Genomic DNA, 12,567 nt, shown 5'->3' with positions numbered 1-12,567 from the left:
ACGCTTTTCTACGCACGAATCACAGCCCATTCTCATAACAAGGTGGTCCATTTATAAATGGCTCCCTCCTACACTGGATTACTGGCTACTGCAACGCTGCCTTTAGACGCTGCTGCCTGCTACCCCAGCCTCCAGCTTTCTATTTCAGAGTCTTGCATGGCTCAAAAGCTAAAGGCTCTCTAAGTGATGCACAAATATATTGTCGGGTGGAAACCTTGTCGGTCCAAAACCTTCCTTTTTTTGTTATCATTTTAAAAACAATTTAAAATAGTGAAAATAGCCGATCTACAAGCATCTGCTATTTCTGCTACTTTTGTGCCACACTTTTGTATGAAAAAAACATACAAATTTGAAACTTGGGAGATACGAGGTTTCTGCCCGACAGTGACGATATATTCAGATTATATTCTGATAATCATCATTGATATAGAGTAGGGCTGACCCCCAAAAATCGAATATTCGAAGCTTCGTTCGATGGCACGATATTTGAACTTGAAAAAGAAAGTCGAACAATCGCCTTACCTTGCGCCTCGCTCCACTCCAGTGCAGCGTCAACTCCTCCTCACACACGTATTAACAACAAGCTGACAACAACAAGAGCAAGCATGAAGCCATCAGAATGTTTTTTTATGGTTAATAAAAAAAAGAAAAATCACTTTTCACAGTTTGTGGGGGTTTTGTAGGGCCATTTTTAGCCCAAGGAAGGTCTTTTGTGCAAAACAAATGCTGGCAATGGATTCAGAATCATGACAAACCCCTAGTTAGACCCCTCACATCCTAGTTAAAGCAGATCTTTTTCGGTTTATTTTCCTCCTGTATAGAAAGTCGATGGGACCCCAACTTGATTTGGCCACTGTGGCGACCCTGAAGGTCGCTGACTCGGGCGCCCTAGCTAAATCATTAGAGCATGCCCTGGGCTACATCTGTGCAAAAGTTGGCGCTTTTAGACTGATTTGCACGAACAATCCCTAAGGCCCCCGACTATCACCCGTCGATCCCGTTTTAAAGCGGAAAGAAGAGCTTAAAACCAACTTGCTATAGGGTTATGTGGTGTTGATAATGACAGGTTTATATCCGATCCGCAAACTCAAAACTAGTCGCGCCCGCCTAGTTGTCTGACTGTGAGCTTTCAGTTGATGAGTGGAGCGTTAAATCCGCCGTCTTTACACAGACACACTGCAGGGCAATTATTTACTATACAATCTAATATTACATTTGCGTGTTTACACATTGGGAGTTAATCTGTTATAGGGCTTGTGAGTCGTGCTGCTGCTGTTGCAGCCGCGACGCGTTACATTACAGACATGACATGATTATGTCAATCCTAATGTACTGCAAAAAAACACATTTCTTATAGAAAACATTTGTATCATATTCTTCTTCTTCTTCCTCGTTGTATGTTTTTACTGTGCAAATAGGGAGCTTTATGGGGAAAAACAGGTGTCTTTTCCCTTTTTTAATTGGGTAAAATAGCACATTTTTTAACACATTTCGGTTAACGACGGTTATCAGTTATGTAACCGATAAGCTTTTGCTTTTGCTTCCCACTTTTCTTGCTTTTCCTGCTTTTTTCCGACTGCTTTTTTCCTTTCCTACTTTTTCCTGGCTTGGCCACTTTATCGCTGCTTACAGCTATATTATACCATTATTTTTTGGCTTGAAGCGAGCCCACAATTGTTTCGAAGGAACAATATTTTCTAGTTCTGTTCTCTTAACCGTCCATATTAAACTCATGTTAAATGATTCATTGCAACGTATGTGAGTGAGCAGACATGCGATTGATTATATTGGCACATTTCCTAATAATGTTTCCTAACGTTTCCTAATAATGTTGACTCAACCGGGAAATCTGGTACACTTTCCTTTGAGATTCTGTCTCCCTTTTCTGTGGAAGTTCTTGACGCCCGACTTCCCAGTAAGGGACAACATTGATTCGTCATCATACGTCACCAGGTGATTTAGTGCACTGTTTCTCAAGTAGTGGTCGATAACAATAAAAATCACACCTAGTGTGAAGTGAGCGGTGTCATTTATGAGTTAATTTTATTAAGTGACCCGCAAAGCTTGGCCAATGTGACCCTGGGTGTACAACAGGACAAACAGACAAAGCCAGATGTTGGAGCTTAGCTCCTTCCAGGAGCACCGCTCATAACAGTGGTCCACGGACCACCAGTTGAAAACCCCTGCTCTATAGCAATGATTATTGCTACCAGAATTTAGACACCCTGACCCTACCCCACACACACACACACACACACACACACATTTCTATAGCTTTTTTTATAATCACTTAAATTGATTTGTCTGATTAACCAAATAACGTTTTAAATAACCAGCCCTATAAGTCAGAAGTGTAACTACATGGAAAAACCTCTACATACTTATAACTAGATGTCAGTTAAAAAAAAAAAAAAACATTTACAACTCACTGTTTTTTACATGAGTTAAATTTACTTGAACTCATGTTAGTTACACGTGCCTGGTGTAGATGACCGCTGTTGTGCATGCATGTATCTCAATTTAGGAATTTAGCAGAATCTCCAGAGTAGGAGTGGATGTGAGTAATCGCCATATGAACCAAATAATGAATGGAGTCTGTGGCTATGACAGCAGCTACACCCACAGAGTTCCGCTGCTCTTGTCTGATATCTGACGCACAGAGAGAGGCTCTGTGTGTGCTCTGCGGGCTAACACTGTGCCAACATTGTGAACTGTGAATTGACAGGATCAATTCCATCTAAAAGCTAGTCAGCTGAGGAACTGAATAGAACTATTATGGACAAAAAGGAAAATCACATATTCAATTCAGCTGACTGAAATATAAATGGAATTGACTGGAACCTCATTGACCTCTTGTGTTCAGTGAGCACCCAGTCTCTTGTGCGTGTGTGTGTGTGTGTGTGTGTGTGTGTGTGTGTGTGTGTGTGTGTGTGTGTGTGTGTGTGTGTGTGTGTGTGTGTGTGTGTGTGTGTGTGTGTGTGTGTGTGTGTGTGTGTGTGTGTGTGTGTGCCACTGGTGGATACCTGTGGTGCCATTATGGCTGCTCCAGGCTGTATTTGCCTCTGCATTGCCCCGGGTTACCGCTCTGCCCCTCCGAGGCATGTGGCTGCTTAAATTTATGGGACGGAGGGGGGTTGGGGTACAAGCTCATCCTTTTGTGTGGGCCGTCGTCTGGGTCAGAAAAACCAACACGGTCAGTCACACAAACACACTTGCCCCGCACACAAACACTCACGTCCAACACAACCGCACACACACACACACAGACACACACACTGGTGATGTAGGACCGTCCTCCGGCAGTCCGGCCCCCATTGTAGAGCCAGGTACATGGTGGGTAGTGAGGATAGGCGGTGGCATAGCACACCCGGCAGGAGGGCGCAACGGACACGGACACTGAGTCACTCTGAACTGAGGAATGTGAAATGTCTCCATCCAACTCACACACATGCACAAACGAAGGAACACACGCACGCACACGCGCACGCATACGCACACATGCACGCACCAACTACTCCTCTCTGCCCATCAGCTAAACTCCCACAAAAGAAAGAAATCACACACAACAAACAAAGCACTGTCTTACTTTCTCCTCTTCCGTGAGAGTGTGGGATGTGATACACGCGCGCACGCACGCACGCGCGCGCACACACACACACACACACACACACACACACACACACACACACACACACACACACACACACACACACACACACACACACACACACACACACACACACATACAGCCTATTACAGTGCTGATGTGGCCTTGTGATGACCCTCTGTTGAACCCACATGCCTTTTGCCCCCCCAGCCCCCCACCTCCCTGTGTGTGCAGCTGAGTACGTTTGTATCTGCTTGTTAGTGTGAGAGAGTGGAGAGCCGGATGCGTGTGTGTACCGAGTTGTGTGTGTCGAGTAAATTTGCTCCGCTCCCCTGGGAGCGGCGTTGTAGTTTCGTAGCTCCGTTACTAAACAGTTTCTGTGGTTATTGGTTGATTACCCTGGTGATGATGGTGTTTGTAGTCCAGGGGTGGGCAGTGGTAGATCAGTGGCGTCAGTTCAGAAAAAGGTAAGGTATGGCAACATGACTGGTGTCTTGCGCGCGCGCGAAGGCGCATGTGCAAGACACCAGTCATGTTGCCATACCTTAGCAACAGGGATGATACATTTATTTCATAAGAAGTACATTTTATATGTTTTACTGTAATTTAACAACACAATAACCAGAACAGATAGACAAAGATACATTCATGGATTTATATTTAAAAGTCACTTTTATTTTCCCCCCTGGACCCAGGGTATGGCAGCTGCATACCCCTGCCATACCCAATTGACGCCCCTGTGGTAGATGTCCAGCTGTGTGTGTGTGTGTGTGTGTGTGTGTGTGTGTGTGTGTGTGTGTGTGTGTGTGTGTGTGTGTGTGTGTGTGTGTGTGTGTGTGTGTGTGTGTGTGTGTGTGTGTGTGCGCGCGCACATATTTAAAAGTAGTGAAAATAGCTGATCTACAAGCTCACAACACTGCACGAAGCAATGTGTTGTGAGCTTGTAGATCTGCTATTTTCACTAGTTTGGGGTCCCGGGCAAACTTCTGATGTCTCTTTCAGACCCAAAAGACATCAGTTTTTCCGGGACCCCAAACTAGTGAGGTAAAACTCAAGTCAAAGTACCGTAATAAAATAATTATGTAAAAGCAACATTACTTTTAATTAAATAATAAAATGGATGAATAAAAAATACAAACTGTAATTTTTTTTTCAAAAGTCAGCATAAAAAATGGTACATTGTGTGTGTGTGTGTGTGTGTGTGTGTGTGTGTGTGTGTGTGTGTGTGTGTGTGTGTGTGTGTGCGTGTGTGTGCGTGTGTGTGTGTGTGTGTGTGTGTGTGTGTGTGTGTGTGTGTGTGTGTGTGTGTGTGTGTGTGTGTGTGTGTGTGTCACAGTGTGTGCGTGTGTTCATGTGTTGATAGCGGTTAGAATATGGCTGTATTGGGGTTAGAAAGGGTAAATGCACCAGAAGCAGACGGAAATGTAGAAGTGTTATTTGTTATTTGTTCGTCTTTCGTGGGAACGGTTTCAATCATTTTCACTTTTCAGCAGGAAATTGAGCAGAAAGGGTTTGAGCGAGCGAGTGTCGCTCGTCATCAGGCAGGGTTAAAAAGAGAGAGACTCCCAGTCCGGGACTGGCAGAGAATGTTAGAGAGGCAGGGGCTGAGCCTGAGATTTCTAAAAGGGCCTTTTGGTGAAAATATTCAAAATAGCAGACCTCCAAGCTCACAATGCGACGCCTTGTGAGCTTGGAGTGCTGCCTTCAGGTATGGCATGGAAAGAGGGCATTATAATTGGGATTGTTGGCAGGTCTACCTCCAGAAGACCAGAACCATTACTCATTATTATCTCCATCCATTCTCTCTCTCTTCTTGCCACTTCTCCCTCTCTCTCTCTCTCTCTCTCTCTCTCTCTCTCTCTCTCTCTCTCTCTCTCTCTCTCTCTCTCTCTCTCTCTCTCTCTCTGTCTGTTGTTTCATCTTCACTTCCATCCAGCTTCCAGTGTCTGAGCATACAGTACTTCTTTTCTGGCAGCTTGTGCTCAATGAGGCCATACAGTATGTGTGTCTGAGTGACTGTATTTGAGCATTATCAACCGAACTGTGTGTGTGTGTGTGTGTGTGTGTGTGTGTGTGTGTGTGTGTGTGTGTGTGTGTGTGTGTGTGTGTGTGTGTGTGTGTGTGTGTGTGTGTGTGTGTGTGTGTGTGTGCGCGTGAGAGAGAGAGAGAGAGAGAGAGAGAGAGTGCGAGCACACACGTGCGCGCTCTGCTGAGTGGGTGGGTGGAGTCCCTCTCTTAAACTATAATGAGGATAATTAGACACACACGGTATTTCATCTCCTTCTCATAACTGTTAAACCATTGGAGAGCAAATGTTTGTACAGGGTGTAATTTGAGGCTTGCCCCGTTTACCCCATTCATCCTCTCACTTTTCTTTCTTTCTTTCTTTCTTTCTTTCTTTCTTTCTTTCTTAATTTCCTTCGCTCTCTCTCCTCTTTTTCTCATCTCTACTTCTTCTCTTTAACCTATGCCCACTGTTCCATTTTTTATCAAATATATCTTCCTTCTCTCTTCTCCAGACTTCTCTACCCTCTACCTTTCCTCTCTCCTGACCCTCCCGTGCTAAATGTGTTTATTCTCTGCGATACCCGTGTTTTAAAATAATTCATAAATGAAGGAATCTTAAGATATGTACAGCGCACTAATAGAGAACAGTCATTTATCCCACCCTCCCCCGATCCTGCGCTCACCCTGTACACACCACTCTCTCTCTCTCTCACTCTCCATACATCCCATCCTCTCCATGGGCTCAATGGGACGGTGGCGTGTCGTGAGTAAATGATGGTTAAATACATCTGAGAAGGTTTTTCATATCCTCATTAAGGCTCTGTGTTTCCACTGCACACCACAAGCATGGGCACATTAAACCAACCATTCACCTAAACACACACACACACACACACACACACACACACACACACACACACACACACACACACACACACACACACACACACACACACACACACACACACACACACACACACACACACACACACACAGCAGCCCTCTGCCCTAACCCTTCACCCCACACAGCCACAAGGAAACGCAGGAATGTTTTAAAATGCTATAATTTGGAAAATACAACCTTAATCAGCTGCATGCCTCTGTTTGATGTGTTTGTTTGTGTGTGTGTGTGTGTGTGTGTGTGTGTGTGTGTGTGTGTGTGTGTGTGTGTGTGTGTGTGTGTGTGTGTGTGTGTGTGTGTGTGTGCGCGCACACACGTTCGCGCGCGCGCGAGAGAGAGAGTATGTGTGTGCACTGTGCAGCAACTGCTACTTTTTCTCATTGTAGTTATTGTAATTGTTTCCTTGCTCCCGTGTCTTTGACTCTATTTACTGTACACCGGTGAAAGAGTGGCTTTTCAGCTCAGCAGAACTCTATCTGCATGAAATAGTTGTTTCTTTTCATCGCAGACAGTCAGGCTTTAGATCTTCCGATGCGTTAAGATAGATTTGACATTTTGAAAAAGGAATTCCCCATGTTGCTACTTATCTTACACTTATCCACTTAAACCCTATGTATTTTGTCTTCCAAGGGACTATACTCGAGCCCTCCTTTTCCCTCTACTACACACCAAATATATTCTCAGAAATTAGCAGATCTACAAGCTCACAATGCACGTGAGCTTTTAGATCGGCTGTTTTATATCGCTCCAGAATAGGGATGCACAGGTTCATGTGCAACATGTTGTGGAAACATTACCCATACTTCAAGAGAAAAACTGAAAACTCTGTGGGATGTAACAAGATGTACTTACTACTTGCATCTCTCTGTGGTTCTCCCAGGTCCATGCTGTCAGAAGACAAGCTGGTGTTCTGTAACGGCTTGGTGCTGCACAGGTTCCAGTGCCTTCGTGGGTTCGGAGAGTGGCTGGACTCTATCCGGGACTTCTCCACCCATCTCCAGAGCTTAAACCTGGATGCCTCTGCCTTTGCTTGCCTGTCTGCCCTGGTGCTGCTTACAGGTAAATACATGCTCTGGATGTGAAATCAAGGTTTCAAAACGAGAAGGAGATTTGTTTAAATTTTTATATATATATATATATATATATATATATATATATATATATATATATATATATATATATATATATATATATATATAGTCGCATGCAATTATTAAACAAAGAAAGGGCTTCCTTGTATAGAACGGAATGAATGAAAGTATCTGTGAAAAGAATCACACTCAGTGTGAAGTGTAAGTGAGCCGTGCAATTTATATGAATTAATTTCATTAGTGGTCAATGTGACCCCAGGCGTACACAAACAGACACCAATTGACCACAGTTCAGACAGACACGGGACAAGCGGACAAAGCCAGATGTAGGAGCGGTTAGCACTGCTCAAAAAATACAAAAAACAAACTGTAGTATCTCATCTTCAAAAAGTGGAACAAATAATGCATAACAAGGAAAAAACACTTATAATATGAATTTATCTGTATTTCTACTCTGTGCACACATATACAGACTCATGCACACAGATAAAAGAATACAGACATCCATCCCGCCTCCCCTTGGCTCTCCTTTGTCCAGAGCTTTGCCTGTTGCTCATTCAGTGGGACAGTGATCAGGTGGACGTGTCCACTCTGACGTCAGCGCTGCTCTCAGATGCTCCCCCGTACCGTACACATACAGTACGTGTTCACACACCTCCGCCGGCAGCACGAACTCGACACCCAGAAGCACCTGCTGCACCTGTCACACACCTGCCCCTCTAATCAGTGCGCAAGTGTGAAAAACCTGCGGACACGCACATTCGCACACGTGTGTGTGCCCGACTGTGCATGTGACGATAGGCTATAGAAAAAAGGCCCTCGGTATATTAGTACGGGAGTTTGGATGGCGGTAAACAAGACAGGCATATTGCCGTTGTCGGGTGGAAACCTTGTATGTCCAAAACCTTCCTTTTCATTTGTTATTATTTAAAAAAACGATTGAACATGGCGTTGTGTGCATGTACATCGCCTATTTTCACTACTTTTGTGCGACACTTTTGTATGATGAAGCAGGGCTTTAATTTACGAAAAAACATACACATTTGAAACTTGGAGAGGTTTCTGCCCGACAGTGACAATAGGTTTAATTCCATGTGTGCCCAAGGGTGAGAGGAGAAACTCATCTCTCTCAGAGGTCATTCCCACCTGCTTCCAAATGTTACATTTGCAGTGGTTGCAAAACTCCAATACAAACAGTCTCTTCACCTCAAGCCCCCTCCTCTCTCCTCAGTCTCACCGCTCCACACCCCCATCCTCCTCCCTCTCTGGGGGAGCACTTAACTCTGTGCCTGATCGACCAGCTCACCGCGGAGAGCGGGGGCTCCGGAATGGCGTTTTGCCGCTGCTCTCAGTGGCAATCCGCCACCTCGGCAAAGCACAGCGCTGCACTGCCACCGCAGAGCCCGCTGGAGCGACCGGGGGCGATCGACCCGCCTCGGAGTAGTGGTCCTGTGCAGAGAGAAGCGGGCCATCGATCCCCCTCCGTAGGAGGCCTGGCACGGAAAGAGAAAGAAGGGATGGAGAGGGAGGAGAGAGAGAGGGAGAGAGAGAGAGAGGGAGCGTGTGGCGTGTTGAGTGAGGGGGCTGAGAGTCAGGGTGAAAAGGACGGCTGGAGTGACTCTGCGGGGCCACAGCACAGAGCAAACAAAAGAAGTCACATAAACAAACAATAAATAAGCCTCAGATAATGGATACTTCAAACCCAGTCCAGTCATACAGCCTCCTTTCCCCTGCAGAACATGCAGTTTTGTGCGTGCGTGCGTGCGTGCGTGCGTGCGTGCGTGCGTGCGTGCGTGCGTGCGTGCGTGCGTGCGTGCGTGTGTGTGTAGTGTACGCACATACACTATACACAGCGACTGGACACCCTGTTCTCTGCAGAATGAGTTAGTGTCACATTAAGCCTGGTACGGGTGCCAGTGGAGTTGCTATGGGCAGCGGAGCATGTGTGTGTGTGTGTGTGTGTGTGTGTGTGTGTGTGTGTGTGTGTGTGTGTGTGTGTGTGTGTGCGTGCGTGCGTGCGTGCGTGCGTGCGTGCGTGCGTGTGCGTGCGTGTGCGTGTGCATGTGTGTCCATGCATGTGTGTGTGAGACTAATTTAATTTGGCTGCTCACATGGCCGAATAATCGGCTAATTGTTGAACACTTGTGTTTCTGTCAATGTCTCAGATGGCGGGCAGTATTTGTGTGCTTCTCTCAGCGCAAATGTTTATATACGCTGTCTGTAGGCTACGTGTACGTGCATGTGGATGTATGTGTGTGTGTGTGTGCGGTGCGCGAGTGTACGTGCGTGAGCGTGTGCGTGACACAGTGTTCAGAGGACTTATTAAGTTAGAGAGTGTATTGATCTGCAGTGAGTGGGACAGGTTAAGGCCTGTTAAGAACATGAGCCATACGGGCTAATGAGGTGCAATTCGGTATAAAACAAGATGTACCTAATGCTCTTTCAGCTGAATGAGCCCTGGTGCATGTGTGTGTGTGTGTGTGTGTGTGTGTGTGTGTGTGTGTGTGTGTGTGTGTGTGTGTGTGTGTGTGTGTGTGTGTGTGTGTGTGTGTGTTTATGCTTTAACTATGCTTTAACTCACGCCAGCTTGTAGATCTGCTATTTTTGAAAAATCTTGAAAATTTGTGCAAACCTGTAAATATATATATTTTTAAAGCAAACCTTGTCCCTGGAACAACATATTTTGAGATGGGGTCAGTGGCCTAATAAATATATTTCTAGGCGTTCTTGACATTCAAAAGTTTGAGCACTGCTGATCATAGAAACATACGTTTTTCAGAAAACCGTCAGGATTTAGAAGACACGTTTGGGTATTTTCCAGGCTTAATGTGTTAACGTCTCTCTCTCTTTCTGGTGTCCACAGAGCAGGTCCCGGGCCTGAAGGACTCAAAGCGCGTGGAGGAGCTGCAGAATAAAGTGGTGTGCTGCCTGAGGGACCACCTGGGCTTCGGCCCCTCCTCCTCCTCCTCCTCCAAGGCCACGCCTCCCCTGGGCCGCGTGCTGGGCGTCAGGGCGGAGCTGCGCTCCCAGAGGACCCAGGGCCTCCAGCGGATCTTCTACCTGAAGCTGGAGGACCTGGTCCCGCCCCCGCCTCTGATTGACAGGTTCCTGGACAATCTGCCCTACTGACTCACTGACATGTCGCGGGCTGACTATGACTTCCACTGACATAAATTAATGCACATGTCCTGTTTTTAAAGCCTTGACCCCTGGAGCACGCCGCGTACACGTCCAGCGGAGAGACTGAGCCCCGCGCCTCTCGCAGAGGAAGAGACAAGAGAGAGCCAATCAAATGCTTTTCACTCAAAAGGGCAACCAATCAAGAGCGCTTTTTCACTCAAAAAGGGCAACCAATCAAAATGCTTTTTTCCTCCCCCCCCCACATATGAAAGGCAATTTGACCCTAAATGCTTCACCAGGTCTTATTTAATCCTCCTGTTAATTCCTCCTGTGAGGAAAGGACGAGGAAGGTGAGGCGGACACCGGGACAATTACACAAGACTTTTTTATTGTCCTCTCTCAGGCTAGGTGGCAGCTCATCTGGATCAAGAAAAGAGAAAAAAAAGAAGAAAAAACAAACAAACAAAAGACCACCGCAGTGTACAAGCTTCTGGCTTGTCTTGTTCAGGCCGTGGGATGTCGTTTGGGCGAGGAGAGGGCAGGAGCGATGGATGCAGGCTCTGCGACAGAACGCTTTTCGAATCCGATGATGATGTCCCAGGGAAACACGAGCTGCCACGCGGCTCCTGGTTCCTCCCGTGAGAAGAGAGGACGAACGGGGGATGTTTTGTTATTAAAATTCATCAGCGGACTGCATGTGCGTATGTGAGCATAGATACCACACAGTGGCATCTCCAGGACAGAACAGCATAAGTAGGGGGGGGACGACGACACACAGATCATTCATAAACATGTTGAAGTGGCCATGGCTCTTGTATCTAAGTGCAATTTCTTAAGTGCTATCTTATTAAAATAAGAGAGGAAAAAAGGAACACACAGAGAAGGAACTATTTCATTTCAAACTCTAAATTATTTTAATACTAAGACACAACCTGTACTGTCAGCAGCTCCGAGGCAGTGAGAGACTCTATGTGGCTCTAGAGAGCAATGGAGATACTGTGCACTAACGATTGATGACTGAGTCACCCAGACTTGAACTTGCTGTAGTATGTTTTCCTTTGGTCAATCTTTTATTTTTTATTTTTGTATAATTAACTCGTTTTTTGAAATTAGAGGTTAAGTTGTATCACGGTGGAACGAAACGCGAGCGAAAATTCGGCTTCTAAAGCACTTACAGTAACAACCCCCTCCCCGAGCAGGGGAGAAAAGCACAGACACACACCCTAAAACTGTTACCTGCTTCCCCCCGTGTCAGAGGGACAGGCAGCGAGAACCAGAGGGTGCTCGACAGATATAGCTGTATGGCCAGGGGTGAAACATTCCGCAGTCATGCTCTTTTCTTTCTTTTTGTATTTGTTTCCATAGCGGAGGCCGTGTGAGAGTGCGGAGGACTTATTGTTGCATACTGTCTGTCTAGGTGTGTATGCAGAGCAGGATCATCATATGCATGGTGTGTTAATAAGCTGTTCCAGAGCTGTCTGTATGTACAGAGCTGTCTGTCATAATGTCAAAGCAGCTCCAACCTGTATTTTGTGTCTCAGAATGGTGGCTCTGTGGGGTTGTCCCCAGGCCCAGGCCTCCACCACCCACTCACACACACACACACACACACACACACACACACACTCACGGCAGCAGTTTGAAATATGAAAAAAGAAGAAAACAAAAGAAAAATATCTATAGATATGAATATAAATAAATATAAATATATATATATATACAAAACTAATATTTTGAAGTGTTTTTAGCTTTTTCAAATATTGTGGTACGAGTTGTGCATTGTTTTTTGAAGAAGAGAAACAAAGAAAAAAAAAAGAAAAAGAAGTTGCTGTTTTTTCAAT

At 45.6% G+C, this 12,567-nt stretch overlaps 2 protein-coding genes across 2 annotated transcripts in view; both read left to right on the top strand.

The window, feature by feature from the left end:
- The window catches only part of nr4a3 (nuclear receptor subfamily 4, group A, member 3), a gene marked incomplete at its 3' end in the record, with an annotated part of 25,644 nt that extends 14,909 nt beyond the window's left edge, over positions 1 to 10,735 (top strand). The window contains exons 6-7 of the mRNA XM_080751406.1: positions 7,396 to 7,574; positions 10,470 to 10,735. Coding sequence (XP_080607532.1) covers positions 7,396 to 7,574; positions 10,470 to 10,735 — 445 coding nt within the window. The remainder of the gene's footprint in view (positions 1 to 7,395; positions 7,575 to 10,469) is intronic.
- Positions 1 to 12,567, top strand: part of LOC308298554 (sialic acid-binding Ig-like lectin 15) — a gene marked incomplete at both ends in the record, with an annotated part of 432,712 nt that overhangs the window by 20,806 nt on the left and 399,339 nt on the right. The gene's annotated exons all lie outside the window — the stretch shown is intronic.

This window comes from Nannobrachium achirus (assembly GCF_963921795.1).
Source record: "Nannobrachium achirus genome assembly, chromosome: 2".
NCBI lineage: Eukaryota > Metazoa > Chordata > Actinopteri > Myctophiformes > Myctophidae > Nannobrachium > Nannobrachium achirus.
Note: the sequence above shows the minus strand (reverse complement) of the source record. Positions and strands in the feature narration are given on the sequence as shown.